At 39.9% G+C, this 18787-nt stretch overlaps 1 protein-coding gene across 2 annotated transcripts; it reads right to left on the bottom strand.

Annotated features, from left to right (window-relative positions):
- Positions 1-574: 574 nt before the first annotated feature.
- Positions 575-7529, bottom strand: MMAA (metabolism of cobalamin associated A). 2 transcript variants are annotated; one of them, XM_040582184.1, is made up of 7 exons: positions 7499-7529; positions 6287-6774; positions 5110-5232; positions 3518-3688; positions 3129-3214; positions 2401-2550; positions 575-930 (listed from the first exon to the last, which is right to left on the bottom strand). In XM_040582184.1, exons 2-7 carry the CDS (start codon positions 6717-6719, stop codon positions 643-645), a joined length of 1251 nt encoding a protein of 416 aa, XP_040438118.1. In that variant the 5' UTR covers positions 6720-6774; positions 7499-7529; the 3' UTR covers positions 575-642. The 2 variants fall into 2 exon arrangements, with proteins under 2 accessions (XP_040438118.1, XP_040438129.1); XM_040582195.1 differs by lacking the exon at positions 7499-7529 and adding an exon at positions 7357-7477.
- Between the last annotated feature and the right edge of the window lie 11258 nt (positions 7530-18787).

Here is an 18787-nt window from a genome sequence, read left to right as displayed (position 1 = left end):
TCCACATTTAAGAGTCTAACTAAATCTTGCTTTAATATAAAAACATCTATTTAGAAACCGAGATGGTTTAACTTCCTTTCTCCTAATGTATAGTGTATAATAACTGACTATAGCTTCCAAACACCACTATATTCTATTTATATGCATACAGTTTATTTAAAACTAAGAATGTTACCAGGTGCTGCCAGGGAGTCCAATATTCTTGTTGTCACTCAAGGTGAGGAAAGAAAAAGCAATCCATACTATCAACAACTGATGCTGTATTAGAACGGAAAGCTGCAGTGCCAAAAGCTCTGCAGAAGATCCCACAATTGGAATAAAACTCTGCACCACCACAAACCTTTCTCTCCCACCCATCCAAAACCAGTTACATTTTGACACAGGCATACACAGAGGTCTATGGCATTTTCAAATAGAAGATGTAGAAATGTGCTTTTTCCCAGTCCGTAGCAATCTCCGAGTAAAATCTGCTGTCATGATCTTCACATATACAGAATCCTACAGGATTTTTTTTCCAAGTACTAGATAGATATTCTGTTACTGTCTGCTGTAGTAAAACATTTGAATCCACACATGGAAAAACTGCATTTAATGTTCATGTTTACATAAATGACTTAACAAGAACAGAGTAGAATGTAATGCTTAGAGACCATCCTTGAAAGCTTTCAGTAGCAAGTCAGCTGCCAGCCCAGGAGACAACACACCACTAAGAACTTTTTCTTCTAGAAGTGGAATCTTATCCTTGACTGCCAAGTGACTCCGGAAATGTTCCAACATATTTTCTTGGATGAGATTCCACATCCACACTTTCTGCTGTCTCCGTCGTTTGGCAATCAACTCACCGCTTGTGAGCATGAGGTCATGAAATTCTGTCATTTTATCCCACATGTCCGAGATACCTTCTCCGGTTTTGGCAGAGATGCGCATTACCTGTTGGATTCAGAAGAATTTTTAAAGCCAAGTAACTACTGGGCTTGAGGGTTCAATTTTTGCATCAGGTAGATCGCATGAAAATTAAGAAATACGTAAGACAAGCTTCAATACACTCACTTCATGAAGTTCTAAGCAAAAACTGGAATGCTACCAATTATAAACGGACCCTGAGACCCATAGTATTTGGGATAAATAGGCCTTGTCCAACTGCTGGTATAATGAGTGAGAATAACTTTTAACGATTCCTTTAGCTAAAAGGTACAGTGTTGCTGTTTTACTGAAATGTGCAGTTAATTACATATTCTAGAAGATATACTCTGGTGGCTACTCTTTTGCACTTAAAATATTCCAGAAAGGAAGTATAGCGACTATTTTTTACATTTGCTTTCCAGACTAGGAATTCATTTTGCCAAAAGTATTTCAGACATCCAACTTGATCTTTTAAATGGAACAGCTGTTTTTAAAAAAAAAAAGGTCCCTTTTCCCAGTCTAATGGATAGGATACAGCACCTACACATCAATATTTTCTTTCTTCAGTTATCAGACACTGCCACCACTGAAAGAGACAGATTTCTGATAACCTGTTTAATTAACTGGCCTCAGTTCTTTTGGGTCATGTTTATCAGATGTGACTTCTCATCAGATCTAGAAACAAGAACTACAAAATTATGGCTATGCCTCAAGCAGCCCAGCAGAATTAAACTTAATTCAATGTGTCAATTTTAATACTAGCGTAGAAAAAACCTCCTTTATATATACACGTATATAAATAAAGGGAGTGAGAGTGTGTGTGCTTGTTTTATATACCTATATTAAAGTTAGTACTGAATCTTTTCCTTAATAACTTAATAAGTTTTTAATACATGGAATACTGCATTAAAACTAAAGGCCCACAGGATAAGAATTCCAATAATCTGGACATTGCATACACAAGTAGGTGAGGGTTTTGCCCAAGAAATTTTATTATGTGAGAAATTTTTTAAAAAAATAAAGCAATAAAGGAAACACATGAACAAGTGAAAGAACAAAGATAATCATAGGCTTCGGAGTTATAAAAGAGAGAGAGAAATAGCTTGTGGGACGTTTCAAGATATGCATAGTTTACAAAAACCAAGACAAGTTTGTACCACTACTGATGTTAGTAATAGGTCTGCTAGTGCTGAGATTGTAGCTCAGGACAAAGAATCACAGGGAGCAGGACTGGCTTTGCAGTGTTTCCTGTAGCACACCTTGAGATCAGAGGTGAAACAGAAACAGAGGCACTCAACTCTCTAGCACAATGTAAAACTAAACAACAGAACTGAAATGTTTATGAAAGAGCTCAGGGGAGACTAGTATAGCTAGATGAGATGTTAACAATCCTAACTAATTCAGCACTTTTTCTGGGGGAGGAAAGAAAAAACAAAACACACCAACAACACAAATCTGCAGCCAACCCCCCCACAAACCATAGTGAAATACACCAACCTTTGGTCTCCAAACCTTTGAACGTCTGCGAAGCAGCTTCAGAGCACTAACATATTCAGCCTGTATTCTTCGTGCAGGCACAACCAAATCACCATCAGCTTTATTTATAGCAACTAGATCTGCCATCTCAATTATACCTCGTTTGATACCCTAAACGGAACATGGGAGAGAAATCATGAATACCCAGAAGGAATGAGACGTACTGAATTATTGCAAAAAGCAGGTCAAAATGCTTTGCTAGTTTCTCGTGGCTCTTACTGACTTTGTGTTTGTGTACGTGCTAGTCATGCAAGAGTAGTACCAACAGCCTCTGCCACTACTAGCTATTACTTTAACACAAGAACACTAAATATGGACATAAGTTTACATGATAACCTCTTTCATGTGTAGACTTAAGTTTAACCAAAACATGACCAAGTCTCCAAACCTATTTATATTGATTTCTGTTTTCCTATAATACAAAGCCACTCCCCAAAATCACATATAACTAGACAGGCCAAAGTCAGTCAGAGATTATCAAAATTTTACATTCCAATACTTCCAAAATCAAGGGGGAATATCAGTTCCTAACTGTGCAATAAACTGGTAAGACACTGAAAAGACTTCAATAGTAGCAGCGTAATTTACAAAACACTATTGAGACAGACTTTCTGCACAGGTACTACACCCTGATTTAAGTTCCTCTCTCAAGTCCTAGGTAATACTTAGTAAGAGAATCCAACAAATACCTGTAATTCATCTCCACCCGCAGGTGGCAGCAGTAATATAAACATATCAACCATATCAGCCACAGCAAATTCCGACTGTCCCACACCTAAAAAATGAAATCCAGAGTTCACCATTTATTGCAAACTTTCAGTCACATTAATGACAGTAATCACGACAGACCCCAGTACTGCACCACGAACAAATCCCACTAACAAAACAGAGACAACAGGAAACAACAGTTTTTTAAAACATCGTTTTCACAAAACATACAGGAATAGAAAATTGACAGAATGGGCATACATTTTCAACCAGTGCTCATGAAAGCATGAGAAAAATCAAGGATGAAAGTATGCAGTTAGTAACACACCTTGTTTAGACATCTTAAGAAGATAAAACCCTAAGCACATACCTACTGTTTCCACAAGCACAACATTGTAGCCTCCTCCTTCACATAGCAGAATAGCTTCATTTGTCGTCCTTGTTACGCCTCCCAGCGTCCCTCTGGTTGGAGATGGTCTGATGTACGCATTCATGTCTCTTGACAACTCAGTCATCCGTGTTTTATCACCCAATAGAGAACCTTCAATGTTTAATGTTACATTATTTCAAAAGTGCAAAACAGCCAAACTTCCCTCTCTCCCCCACCCCCAATAAATTAGTGAGAAAAGACAGATCTCAGACACAGTCATTCTAATAAGAATATCCCAATAGGATCTGCTCAAGAGTTTGCTGAGGACTAGGAAGTTACTGCCTGGTTCTTCTGCCCATCAAAATTTGGAAAGGCCAGATATGCAGCAGACCTTACTGCTATAAAACATGAAGAATTTGTTCTATGTCAGAATGAATTCTACAGTTCCTGATGGCTTTTTGAGGCCTATACACAGCAGGCCACACAATCAAATCTTTGCTGTTTCTGTCCAAAGCGACAAATCTCTGCCTTTGAATCTGATTATGTCCTGACGGTGGGTGTTTGTTTTTAAGAAAGCTGTCATGCATCCCTGCCTTCTTTCCATGCATACCAACTTTAAATCAGATTCAGTGAGATCTACATGCATGACGCACATTACAAAAGATCAGATGCTCAGTTCTTCCAACTGTGCAGTCTTGTTATCATACTTCGCTATTCTATTGATGTGCCCTGAATGTATGCATTTAAGAATGTATCTCTTAGCTCCAGGTCATTGCAATGCTGAAGGTTTTTTTTTTCTTTATAAATAATTACACTTTGCAACATCTTCTCTAACAGTATAGAAGCTGGAAAAAGGAATGCTGTTCCCTGGCAGCTGCCCATTAAAAAAAGATCAAAATCAAGGTTCTATTATTTATATCAGAGATGCCATTAAGCAAGCATGGCCAGTCTATAACTTCCCTACAATTTTTGATTTGAGTGTGACAGATTACAGCCACACAACTTTGAAGAATTTCAAATTTAGGGAAAAAAACCCTAAACCAAAAACATGCTGTGAGACAAATGGTCAATGGTACTGCATTAGGAGACCCTGAAACCAGTATAGTTGACAGAACTCCAAAAATTCCTACTGAGAACTAATGAACGTTCTAAACTCCAACCAAATCTACATGCTCAGATTGCAGCATCCTTCTAAGCAGTTTTAAATTAACATATGTCTCCTGCCCAGTGATCAGCATTACCATTGTGAAATTTAAGCAGAAATGAATGCCCTGATACTTCTTCATTTATAGGGAAATAAATAAATACATAAATACAACTAGAGAGAGAAAACAGCATCCATCTAAAGTTTCAGACAAAGAAGTTGTAAGGCAATATTTGAATATTGGGGAAAAGAAAACATGACAAAATTAGGACACATATCTATTTCCCAATTTTGTATTACATGGGGGAAAAAATCAAAACATAATACAACAATTATTTTTAATAGTTAACTTTTACATGCCCCAATTTTTCCTTCATTTGGCCCAAAGAAATACTCCTATCATTGACAAGGTGTCAGAAACCTGACTTAAACTTTAATTCACACTCACCACCACTTGTACTAGAGGAAGGGTCTACAGCCAGCACAGACACTTTGTATTTTCTTTCTGTAAGCATTTTCCCAAAGCATTCTATGAAAGTTGATTTCCCAGCACCAGGAGGACCAGACAACCCTAAATCATATTAGAAAGAATAAAACATTTCATAAATCAAATAAATAATACAACACAGGAACATCTAAGTTGATAACAATTCATGCTTTAACACAGTATCACAACAAAGAAAAATGAAAGCTATGCCACAACCGCTAGATCCAGCCAAGCTGGATCTATTTATAATTCTAAATCACTTGAAACACACTACCTTGGTTCACCCAACGCAGCAGCACTTACTTCACCACCCCTCATCCTACCTGTACCAACATAACATTGGCTTTACCCATCTCTATTTCCATACTGACTTATCCTTCAGAACTTCAAATATCCTAAACCTGGATTTTTCAGATTTACTAACTATTTATAAAAAGAAACACTCTAAAAGCAAAAGCCCTTACCTTGAAGGGCTAGTATTTCAAAAAATAAGGCGATTTACTTGCATGTCAAAGCACACCAACTAAGATTAGCACCAAACAATCCTCACTCTTGTGCCCAACTGCTTGTTCTTACTACCTCTGCACACACATAAGAGATAGTAACTGGGCATGAAATACTTTAGTTGTCCATCTCTTTGTAAACAAAAAATGTATTATAGTTCCCAAGATAACCAGGTTCAAGTCTCCTCAGCGGAACATTAGGCTGCTTTAAAGGCCATAAAACAGGAGGGTAAGTGTTTTTGCTTTTGTAAATTGAAGAACAGATTCAGAAAGTGTTCAAGAAAACACCTTCTTTGGGAAAAGATCGGGTCTGCTTAACTACATTCTTCCCTATCCAAGGGCATATAATAGCAGTACCAATCTGAAAACTACCTAACATTTCAGCTTGTAACAGTTACTCAAAAACCACCAAACAACAGCCCCAATAGAAGCAATACTAATTTCTACAGCTTTTTCAAAAGCATTTGCCAGCTCCAGCCATACTGATATTGGGCAAAAGAAGTGATCTAGATCAGCAATCCAAGTGACCCAAGAGATCCAAGATTACAGACCACGACACTTAACAGTAATGGTAACAAAAAGTAAGGACTGTAATTCTGTCAAAGCAACTACTGGACAGACATAAAAGGACTAACCCACTCTAAAGGCAAGTGGCTTTCCTTGATTTAACTTTTCTTGTTCCCTGTGGTAGGATAATACCTTCTGAAGAAGCACCTGGGCTACTTTCTTCTTCCTACTCTGAGTTGATTCTACAAGTGTAATAGCTTCTGCTAAACAGGCTCTGTGACCCCGGATTAGTCCATTGTAAAGTCTGTCTACAAGTCTTTGTTCTCTATCAGGAAGTCCCTCGATTTGCTGGTCAGGGGCCACTTGCTGACACAGTTCTCTCCTCAAACCGCTGGAGGAACATATCCATGAACGTATCCGTTTTGTAGGACAACGGTGCACTGGCCCAAGAGATTCAATACACAGTAAATCTGCTCTGGAAGTGAAGTGACAGTTCACGAAGTAAGTTCTTCTAGAGAAATAACAATGAGGGAATCTCAGCAGCAAACTGGGGATCTTCATCTTGTTTGGAATTAAAAGTACCAGAGGTATCAGTTCACTTCCGTTTGCACAACCCCTAAAGAGGAAAAAAAAATTTTTTTTACTTCCTTCAAAGCATCTGTAAGGACTCAAATGAAACCTAGGTACACAGGCAATCATCAGCTTTATTTTACCCATACCTACCATTTTAAACACAACAGCTCACTCTTCCCATTAAAAAAAAAAAAACAAACCAGAACTGAAAGAAGCTACAGAATCTTCAATAGCATAGCATCTCTCTATTATGATACTTAATAAACGAAAACACTGTAAGTAAGCAAGTAAATAAAAAAGTGCTTCAAAATAAGACACCCTGTAAGAGTACACATAGTACCCTAAAAACCCAAGAACAAACCAACCTTTATGCTTACTGAAACTGCTGTATATTCTACTTTCAGGGCTGCAGGGTTTTATCAAAACAATTATTCAGGATGAGCTTTTTATACCTTATTTCCAGAAGGAAAACACACACGCACCCCCCAAAAAAACCCCGCACCCCCCGACGAAGACACCAGAACATTCAGAAATGTGCCCAAGGAGCTGAAGGCTCCCAGCGGACCGCCACCGAGCAGGAGGCCCAGGCGCAGCCTCCACCTTCCCCGGGCCTGCTCCGACCCACCTCAGCGCCGCCAGCAGCCCGGGACGCCGGCTCACGGAGGCCGGGCAGGCTGCTCCCGAGGCCTCGGGGGAGCGGCTCACGCCGGCCGCCCCACCGCGCTCCCGGGACACCCCCACCTCACCCCACGGGCCCCGGGCCCCACCGGCCGCCGCCGCGGGGAAGTGACGCCTTGCCGCCCAGCCGGAACCGCCCGGCCGCGGCCCCGCCGCGCATGCGCCGCCGGGCCCTGCCGCCTACCGGCCCGCGGGGCTGGCGGAGCCCGAGCGGCTGGGTCGGAGCCGCCGCGTCCTGCTGCTCTTCGCCAGGCGTCCCGCCCCTCCTCGGCCTGGGCCGCGGCTGCCTGCGAGCCCCCAGCGCCTTCCCGCTGCGCCCTCCTCGCCGGCAGCGCCTCGCCTCTGGGCGGCACGGCGGCCACCCGTGGCACCGAACGGCTCGGCGGCCTACCGGGCCGCTGGCTGACACCACGGGCACCCCGAGCCAGGGCCGCCACCCCGGAGCGCGCCTGGAGCCGGGCCTTCCGCAGCACATGGGGTGAAACCTCGCCCTAGCCTCCAAAAGCGATCCCAAACCCTAATCCAGCATCCTGGTGTTCTCACAAACCAGCTAATGGACCCGGTCAGTGCGAAAAATAACCCCCCTGAAGGAACGTTAAAGACTAACGCAATACAGCACAGGGACGCGGTGCAGCAGTGGCGCCCAAGCCTCTTAAGCCCTCGCTCTGGACCCACTTCTCATCATTTCACAATGTAATAACCGTTTCCCTGCCCCTGTAAGGAAGGATGGTGCAGATCATCCTTTCTCTCTGACACAACAATTTACTATTCCATGCTTTCATTTCAGATACCAAGAAGGGAGAAGAAATCCTTAAACCCACCCAAAACATGTTTATTTAATAATTTTTCTTTTCAGTCTTCTGCCAAATTAAACCTGATTTTTAAAATTTCCTCTGGTTGAATGCTGGTTTGTTCTGTTCATTTTTTGTATTTTTTTTTAATTTTTTTTTTATTTCTCTAGTCATCTTACCCTCCCTTTTCTGCACCACTTCTTATTAAAGTACATGCATTTATTTCCAATAAACAGAAACGCACACAATCTGCTGTCTGAGCCGTTACTAGTGCCTTACAGCAATACTAGCACTTTCTAGAACACCTTTGCCTTGTTCACAGCCCTATCAGATTGGCAGTGCAACTGATGGACTGTATAAAATAACAAAAGTTTTGTTCTTAACTGCTGAATGCACAATTTTATCTCATTCCTATTATTCCGGTCTGCAAGATTATCATAGACAGAGAACGGAACCAACCACTCTTCAGAGTTGAAAAAACACACAATTTTGCGTCCCTATCAGCATGCGATGAAACCACAGCAGAAAGAAAGAATTCCCACTTCAAAATAGCCTTGTGTAGTGTTTCTGTTTAACCAGATCTTTATTCATGGGTCAGCACACACCACTATCATCTCTTCCTTAAACAGGGTTTCTAAGGCTCTCTGTTTCAAGTGCTGTGCTTAAACCCAGGTAGCACATCCTCATAATTATTTTAATAACAGCGGCAACAACAAAAAAGCTGTTCTGCTGTGGTTTCATCACAGATCATTGATCCTGCATTGTATTCCACTTCACGTGCTTTCATCTTGAATACTTTTGTTGTTGACCTTGTTGCAAGAACTAAATGAACAAGTACACAAAATTGCACGTTTTGTCAATGCTGAGGAGGAGAGTGAATTGTTCAGTGCTGCGTCTATGATAATCTTGCGGACGAGAATAATAGGAATGAGATTAAATTGTACATTCAGCAGTTAAGAACAAAACTTCTGCTATTTTATACAGTTCATCAGTTGCACTGCAAATCTGGTATGATGACAAACAAGCATGTTTTAGAGCAGTCTTCCTACAAGAACTCTTTTCAAGACCTTGCACACTGGTGAGGTGTGGAAATCCAAATTGTTCAGGTCACCTCTTCCCCCCCCCCCCCCCCCATCTCCTCAACTACGTTATTCAACAAGTTTGCTTTTCTCCAGCCACAGACTATAGTCCCCAAATGTCAGCTATAACAGGATGACTTCCTATTGCATCGTCAATTACATATACTTCTTCTTTCAATATTCTGGCACACAGATTGCACCGGTCTCCTAGAACTGTGCACTCTTCTATCATCTCTGATTTCTACTCTAACCTCATCCAGAACAGGCAAAATATTTCCTCAGAAATTGGACCATATCTACAGTCTCCTTAACCTATATTCTGTCATGTTATACAGTGTTTCCCCTATGGTCTTTTAACATGTGACCAAACTTGTATTTTTTTGGTTTTTATTAAACACAGTCCAACGAAGTTTGGTCAGACTTGCTGGTTTTGTCTTTCTGATCTCCAGCATACGGAGTTCTCTTGGCTCATGTGTTCATTTACCTGGTCATTATTAATTCGCTTAACATCCTAGCTCAGGTATTCAGGAGGGTACTTCAGTAGCTTTCCACATCAGCCTCTTTGTTTCTCTCTTTTTCTTTGTTATTTTTTAAATATTTTTTTGGGGGGGGGAGGGGTGGTGGTGGTGGTTTGTTACTGTTGTGTTTTCTTTGGGGGGGGCGTGTGTGTGTTTGCTGTTTAGGGTTTTTATTCCAAATGTAAGTCATCTTCCTTTTTGTATTCTCTCTGCTTCTTCTCCCCAGGGGTGTCAGAAGAATAAAAATGTGCATCCCATAGTTATTCCATCACAGTCTGCAAACTTGTCCAAGATTTAAGGAAAATGATCTGGTTTAACCTCCTTGCTGAAAATCTACCCCAGGTGTTAAAGAAAACGGTACTGCTTGTTAGTCATGAAACGGCAGTCTTCCTTCTAAGCTGACACTAAAATATCCTGTAAAGCGTTATTAAGTGTTGTGCCATGGAGTAAGGGTGCGGGGAGGCACAAATCTTCAGACAAAATGTACAACTCAATCCTAATTGTTATAAATATAATAGAAAAAGCCTTCTGTAACTTCTCACAGCAGAAACAGTATGAGCATTAGCATCTTTGCCAAATTCCACCATTCAAATTTACATGCTAACTGGCTTCCCTGTGCAATTTTAGTTGGATTTGTTTGTTCTTTCTTCCTCTGGCAGCACTACAATTTCCCTGTTCTGTCCACTTCCTCTTTAAGAAGTCCCAAAGTAATCTTTCTGCACATTATTATTACAATGGTACTTAATATGTTCATAAGACATAGCTATAAAGCAATGCCCTGCAAAGGCAAATACAAAACTAACAATCTCTATGATCTAAATGAAATCACAACAGGACAAATAATTGATGAAATTAAATAAGCAGCAGCATCTTGAAATTCACCAGCTTTTCCCTGAACATACAAAGGTGTACTTCTGCTAGAAACTCTATATTGGTCCCTCCCTCTGCACAGTAGGAGGTCTGACATGTCTGCAGTCAATACTAGTCACAGTTACAGAATTATGAAATTCACATCACTTACAAGGAAAAATTAGGATTTCTTAGAGATGACATTTTATTTCATCAGTTCTTTCTCCCCCTGTGAAGATGGGAAGGCAGTTAAAAAGGCTTTGCCATGCTCCCAAATGCCCTTCTGCACTATGCCTTATTGTAAAATGAACTTCTCATTCAGGAACACAAATTCAGTGGCAATTCTTAACACTGACCACTCACACTGTACTTGCAGCATAAGACCTAGTTGTCTTCACTCTCTCTCTTCCCCCAACATTTCTTCATTCTGCATGGAACAGTCCACCCTGCTCACTTGCAAATGCATGTTCTCGGCTAGTATGACCACAACTAGACTAGCAGTTTTATTGCTATCACAAGCAGCCCAAGAAAAACCCCCAAGATATTCCTTAAACTACATTAGAAATTTAGGCTGATGTAACACAGATTGAAGTTCAGCATTCAAACTCTAGCAGGGTCGATCCTGCAATCACTACTTGCCTGTCCTCCAGCCCCCAGGAGCCATCACTGCAGTGCTCCCCCTTTTGCAGCTATGAACTAGACCCATTGCCTGCCAACACACAGGAGAAATGAGAAGTCTCCTCCATTGCAACCTACAACAGCTGACCAGAGCAGCAACAAGTGTCAATCTGTGGTGAGGATTAAATCCTACCTGCTTACCAGGTTTAGCCAAGTTACAGAACAACTTGAGCCCCTGCCATAGTACAAACTGAAACTATAGTGGCGGTTGAATGACTGTTTCTCCTTTATTTCACAGGACACTTCTCAACTCATTTCAGTTTTCACACAAGCGGAGAAGATTGAACTAATCTCCTCTTTGCAGTGCAACACTAAGCAAAGTAACTGCTGTTTACAGCCTTATTTTCAGTAAAAAGCACTAACTAGCCTTTTAGGAAGAACAGTCTCAGCACTTTAGACAAAATATTATTTCTGCCTCATCTTAAAAGATAACCGGACACCTGAAATAAAAACAGTACTATGCATATTCACAGCTGAAAGTTTGCCCGTTTAAATGCAACATGAGCCCAGGCCTCAGGGTTTTGCATCTGTGACTTCGACAAGGAAACAGCTCAGAGGAAGCAAATCTCCCGAAGGCTCATTAACAGCTACACAAACAGGTGTTTGCTGCATAGGGGCGTTTGAAGGTTTTACTAACAAAGACCAGGATAGAGCAGCAAGCCAGCTCCCTGGCTAGGTCTGGAGACAAAAGCCTCACCACAGCTTTCCAGGTTCAGCAACCTACAACGAGGGGATGGCATGCTGGTGAGGAGCTGTAAGGTTGTCAGAGCTGTTAGAGCTGCCTAAGAACACGGAAAAAGAAATTTGCTTTTAGTCTCTTGTAATTCTCAGCCAAAGCTCAATCTGAAGATAGAAGGGGGAAAATTCAACTTAAGCAACTATGGTTTATATTTGTGTAACATTTTTATATACAAGGGAGCCGCAGGCTCTTCACAAAACCTTACTGCAGTGACTTCCAACATTTTGTTGTTGGTGTGAACTGAGCTATGACTGCACATTAGTGAGAAATTACATCACCCATTATAGGAAAGTTTTGTACTGCTTATGCACAAGTTTAATTGTCCATGATGAATTGCCTGATATAGAAGGACATATAAAGGGGACAGAAAAAAATATTTTCTTATAAAAGCAATTATCTTTTCTGCAAATGTTCACATTTCTTAGAAAATAAAAATAAAATTATTATATGGGCAACCCCCCCCAAACATTATTCATATAGACTATTGGTGTAAAAGCAAGTTAAATAATATTCTCCAAGACTGACTCGTTAAAATTATAAACCTGGAAGGGCAAGCCACTTGCCAGTAAAATACTAATTTTTTCTTTCAATTAAGAAAGTATTTAAAAGTTTGCTTTAAAGAGTATGTTTTTCTCCATGGCCACCAATGACTCATGATATCAAAACACTTCTCACATAGTTCATTATTGCACAGCTGAAACAGAAATCATTAATTGCCTCCTCCTGATTATTTTCAATATAGCAATGAAACCATAGCAAGTATATTAGTAAACACAGAAGTATAATACAATCCAACAGTTGACTATGACAAGGCACCCTCATTCCCAGCTACTTTTTGCTCAAGGAAAGGCTCGATTGGCTGCAATTGTAGGAGTTGACACAAGACAGGAGCAGAGTACTGACACTTACAGGTGACTAAATATAATCCTTCTTCCCCCCAGCTCAGTGTGCTAGAGATCTATTAAGTTGGTATGATATCAGCACAGTCTTATACACCACAAAATTAATACCTTAGTTCACAAAGTGAGGCATACATTGAGGCAAGGAATAATGATGAATGCATACCTCAGTTTACCACTGTAGACAAATTGAACATTAAGAGTAAAGATGTAATCTTTCATGCATTCAAGTCTTTTTCCCTGCATCTCCAAGAGAATCAGTGCTCAGAGGTCTTTGTCTCAGCATCCCTATGCTGAGTGCTTCAGAAGCAGGTGAAAACCACAACTGGCAGAAGCGAGATAGTGGGTAGAACTGTCCATTAGGAACATAACATTTCTGCAAAACATACCAAGACACATTTTCAGTTCCAGGATGACACATGGCCAAGATGAAGAGGAAGACCAAGCCCATGATAAATCTGATAATCAGGATTCAAGACTGAGGTACAGGAAAACCTGAATGTTTTTATTTCGGACCAAACCCGTGGTACGAACAGGGAAGCCTGTTCCCTGCAGTCCACCTAAACATCTTAAACATGAGGCTATCGTTTATCATGCAGGAAGTTTGTTTCCCTGGCATGCATGTGCCATGCACATTGTGTTTGCATGCTTACTCTCCAACATGCCCACAAAAGCAAGACTTCGGTGGTCTCATAACACAGAATTGTTTAGTGATTTAAATGTCCCATTTTTCCAGGCAGCTGTAGCAGGTGGGAGTGAAAATGACAAAGAGGAAAGATTCTGCTAAGGTTCAGTGTTATATGATCAACCCATTCAGAAATGTAGTAATACAACTTTGTAAATGACCAGCAAACTAACTTAGAAAGGGCTTGTTAAAAAGCATGTTGGATCATATAGTGTATTGTTGCTTTATACCACAAAATAAACCTTTATGCTAATACATTCTGTATTTACAAAGCTTATGCTAATGCTACAAAATAGTATGCCATAGAATTAAAATGAAAGAAGAATCTTTAAATAAGACAAAAACGCAAGCAATAAAATTCCAAACTGACAAAAAAAAAGAAGTTACAATCAGATGCAGATGTGTGGGGAAAATTAGCATACAGAATATGAAAAGTAGTAAAAGATTTGTTTCTAGCATCACCTAATAGGGTTCTAGAAGGGACACTGGGAATCCATCTATCTAGAAGTTAGTATTTTTATCTAATTTATTTCCAAATTAGGCCCAGGTTTAGAAAAGAATTCTATGTTCCAACAGCAACCCCATCTCCACACATCATTATATTATCTTGCAAGAAACGAAAATGTTCCACCAGCACTTCCCGTCCTCACCCTCAGTGGCAGTTACACATTAATTTGTTCTCTGATAACTAGTGTTTATCTTTAGCACACAGAAATAAAATTGAGACATAATTCATGCGAGTTCCCTTCAGGATCAGTTACTACTTCTGGCCAGAAGGGGAAGCTAGTGCTACGTACGTTTGTCACACAGCTTGGAGGCATTCTGAACACAGGAATTTAGTATTACTTCATCATCACAATCGTAAATCTACCCTGTTTGGCCGTGGCAGACTTAACAACCTGAGGAACTTAAACACATGGAACATTTATTCGGAGTGCATTCAGTAGGCTTCAGAATGTAAAATATAAAGTCACACCTCTGACAGCATGAATTCCATCTATTTTGTTTTGGAGAGTTACTCATGGAAGACTAGCAGCAAGTGGCTGTAACGCTATTTAGGAGTCATTTAAAGTGAGTTTCTAACTTTCCAGCAGAATTTTGCTGTTGCCTTCTCTACGGTCGCTGCAGTAAGTCAGGGATCTCCGTGTAACATAGGGCTTACATAGGAATGCCATCTTTTTTCCCTCCTAAACCAGAAACAAAATACTAAGCATAAAGTTTAACCAGGAGTTCTGTTCCTGTGTTGACACCTATTCAGAGTATCAGTGTGGGGAAAAAAACTGAAAATGTCATATGAAAGGTATGAAAAGCTGCCTTGTTGCATAAATCAGTGTCCAAGGACTATATTTTATTGTTGAGAATGAAGAAACCTGCAGTACTCAGATGACTTGTGGTTGTCAGCATCCTTCATCCTTTTCAAACCAGATTCAACTGTATTTATGTTTTGCAATTTTAGCAGAGAAGGAGACAGACTGAACAACTGAGGGTTTTTTTTTGATCAACTACTCTGTTTCAGCTTCTCAGCATTAAAAAAACCCACCTGTTTATTTGATCAAAGCTAATTATCGGTCTTACTAGATGGCCTTTCTCACAGTGCGGTGGAAACAAACAGCAGCAGTCTGATGTCAGAAGCTGTATCTAGTTTTGTATCTGTGTGTCCCTGATCTGGCCTAGGCTCAGCCTCCGCGCCCACTTCTGCTAGCAGCTTTACCAACTTCCAGGAGTGCTCCAACTCTCAACCCAGCTCGGCAGGAGGCAGACTATTCAAACCCACAATGCACAAAACACTAACAAATGAACAGAGGAACACCCAAATACAAGGTTGTGTTACATATACATGCAACACCATCCCTTGTCCTTGTTTGCCGCTTGTTCCGAGAGAATATATTACTGGTACTATTTCCTTCTCGTGCAACAAGATTGATGCTAGAACACAATAAACGGATGCTGAGTTCTTCAATGAGGATGTCAGCCACCAATAGTGGAGGTCTGACAGCAGGCCTTACAAGCCCATCAGATCTTCAAAATTACCTAAAATGATAAGCAAAAATTTATAGTGTTGCATTAAATGTATTCAAGAAGGCCTCATTTGTTGAAGTGTCTCTTCCCACCACCATCCATTTCCGCTGCATTGTGTACCTACTTATTCTAAAGACGACAGAGTGAATAGACACTCAAAGGATTAGAACAACAGAATTACTGGGGGAACAAGAAGCTTCTTGAAGCAAAGGGACCTTGATTCTGTCTTTGAAAAGCTTCTAATATTATATACCAAACACTGAGCTTTAAAGGTTTTTGTTAAAGAGCAGTATCTTTAGTCAAAAAAACAAATCAAACCCAAAACAAACAAGAAAAAATGGAGCTCAAGTCAGAGCTCTTAGCTCTTAAGCCACATTTCAGAATCACGAGTCAGTGACATTTCACCTCTTCTGTGCTACTGTTCAACTGAAGGAAAAGCAAGTAGTCATTCAAATCCTCACTTACTTTAGCTAGTGTTCTGGAAAAATCGCATTTCATGAGTTAAAGCCTCATGATCTGTCCATCTAATTGTGGAAAGCATAAAAATTCTGATGTCATCTCCTCAGAGTGAATCCATTCTTGTAACTAAGACTATGACAAGAATAAAAATGGCATCAACAATCTGTTTTAATGACACTGTTTGTATCATTTCCAATTACAAAAGTAACATTTCTTTAAACTCATTAGTGCCCTGCCATTATAGCTGTCACCACTTCTACAGTCTTCCTGCTCTGAAAGTGAAGACTCTGAGTAGGTTCCTGTTAGGAATATTGATAATCACCATGAAAAGCTCTTTTCCAGATGGTCTCATATGAGGCATTCATACTCCAGCCGTTCCCAATGAAGGTTAAATGCTATTAGTAGAACACAGTCTCCAGCAGAACGTGAGGTTTGTCACTAGGACAGCTGTGCAAATCACTAATTTTTTTAGCTATACCTCACCTTCATTTTAACTACACAGGCATATGGAACAAGAAGAGGGGAAAATATTCTTGCCTGTTTTGTATTATAGCAGTATGTCTTGATGGGCATGAAAATATGCTCAAGTGACAAAGGGACCCTCAGCATCTGACACAATTCAGTTCTTAAAACGTTCAGACCAAGCCCTAAACACTCACAGCACAGAGCAGGAAAGCATCCAAGAAAGCATCAAGGACAACCATTCTATTCCCAACATGCATTTTTCCAACCTGTCATTGACAATCTTCAATGACTAATTCTTCAAAACCTATTAAGGAAACTTGTTGCAGTGTTTTACTATCTTTACTGATAGGAATTTCCACCCCCCACCATGACCCCAGTATTAAACTAAATTTTATTATCTGCAATTTAAGCCTGCTATTTCTTGTTCTATTCCCCATGAAGTAAAGAAAAGGGATTGAACTCTTCCTCCTCACAGCAGCTTTCTATGCATGTTTCAAGACCTCCAGGTTTGTTGCAAAAATGTGAGTAACAAGCCAAGTAGGTCAACTGGAACCATTAAAGATGCTCATTCCTATCTAGTCATCTAGTCCCTATATTCACACCGTTTTTATTCTTGTTGCAGTGTCAGCTATCACATTTGTCCCTATTAAACAGCAAGCTAACTTTTCTGCTACAAAGTTACCCATCTCAGTACTTCAAGGGCTTTAGGAGTTAATGCAAATAGAAGGAAAGCTGCTGGCCTTTGTTTCTCTCCTTTACTTTCCTTAATAACAAAACAAAAAACCACAGCCTGCTGCCCCCCGCCCTCCCTCCCCCCCAAAAAAACCCAAACCAACAGAAAACCACAACCCAAACTAACCACAAAGCTTTTCTCCCTTCTCCCCCTCCCCAAATTTCTATTTACTTCTAACATCAGAAATTGTCCATATATTTTTCCTAGAAATCTGTGTAGCAAATGTCTTCTTATCTTCAGATCACAGAAGCTAGAGAAACCTGCGAAAGTTCACTAGTTAAAGTCCTTAATTCTACAGGGACATTCTAGTAGTCTACATAAAATTAACAGGGCAGACCACAAGTATAACTGTGCAGTTAAGCAGTTAAATCTAGTTTGGTTTTGTTAACGTAGTATTAAATGCCAAGACAGATGATAGAAAAAGTTCCTTAACCATAAAATATAAAATCCCCGATTTCTTCAGTTAAGAGCTGAGACAGAGGCCACTGATCAGATCTTCAAAGACTTCCAACTAAACAAGTACAACCCTGATCTGATATTCTTTAGCAAGCAGAGCAGAAGGGAGGGGGTGATAATAAAAAAAAAAAAAAAATCAAATCTTGTTTATATATCACAAATCCATTCCTTTGACCTTTTCATATTTTTATCATATTTTTAATCATATTTATTTTAGAACAAAACTTTTCATAAATGATAGTAATACAGTGAGCATAGCAAGCTCTGATAGGCAGTTCCCTCACTTGATTCTCTCACTGTGCGCACACACACTCCTACATTACTTAATGATGACTGCCATCTCTCAGAAGCTCAGACAACAGGGCAGCATGTATTCTAGTGAAGGTTATTACTGATAAGTTTGTGGTTGGCCTTTCTGGAAGAAGACTACAAGTACAGACCTAATGCTAGTTAACTAATCACATACTTTCTTAATTCACACATTCTGAGTAACAAAGATCACATTTTAAAGTCTGATCTGCAAAAGAAAACTCAGTTTCTTGTCATCTATGAAAAAGGTGACAGCATATACATTTTTCTATTGAAATAAGAGGAAAAGGGGGAAAAAAGTATCTTTTACCTCCCTTCTTCACTTTAATGCAACTGTTAAAGCTGTTGAGGGGTGTCATCCCCCCTCCCCTTTTTAAAAAAACCCCAACAGTGACTCAGATGCTTGTTGGGTAAATATTTCAACTTAAGAAAGAACAGTAAATACTTAAAAAAACCCACATCTACTTCTTTAAAAGAGTTGTAGTTTAAAAAGGTAACAAACAGTCAAAAAAGAAAAGGCAAAAGCAAAAACATTTTCATCCAAGGAAACAATCTTTGCCCATTAGCTTAATTAATCTTTTCTGAAGACTAATCTGGACATTCCCCATGATCAATTTCCAGGGGATATAAAATTTAAGATTTTGGCTCAATTATGCATGTAAAAATCCTGGAATTAGGCCAACATTTTCCTCCCCTCAT

This window comes from Falco naumanni, chromosome 1 (assembly GCF_017639655.2).
Source record: "Falco naumanni isolate bFalNau1 chromosome 1, bFalNau1.pat, whole genome shotgun sequence".
Taxonomy (NCBI): domain Eukaryota; kingdom Metazoa; phylum Chordata; class Aves; order Falconiformes; family Falconidae; genus Falco; species Falco naumanni.
This window is presented reverse-complemented; position numbering and strand designations above follow the sequence as displayed.

What these genes read in the sequence shown, in the direction of transcription:
- MMAA (XM_040582184.1), bottom strand. Translation starts at nt 6,719, where the DNA reads ATGAAGATCCCCAGTTTGCTGCTGAGATTCCCTCATTGTTATTTCTCT. An exon ending in TTCCTCTAGTACAAGTGGTG is followed by an intron (nt 3,689 to 5,109) that starts GTGAGTGTGAAT and finishes TAAACATTGAAG; the next exon opens with GTTCTCTATTGGGTGATAAA. An exon ending in CGGGTGGAGATGAATTACAG is followed by an intron (nt 2,551 to 3,128) that starts GTATTTGTTGGA and finishes TGTTCCGTTTAG; the next exon opens with GGTATCAAACGAGGTATAAT.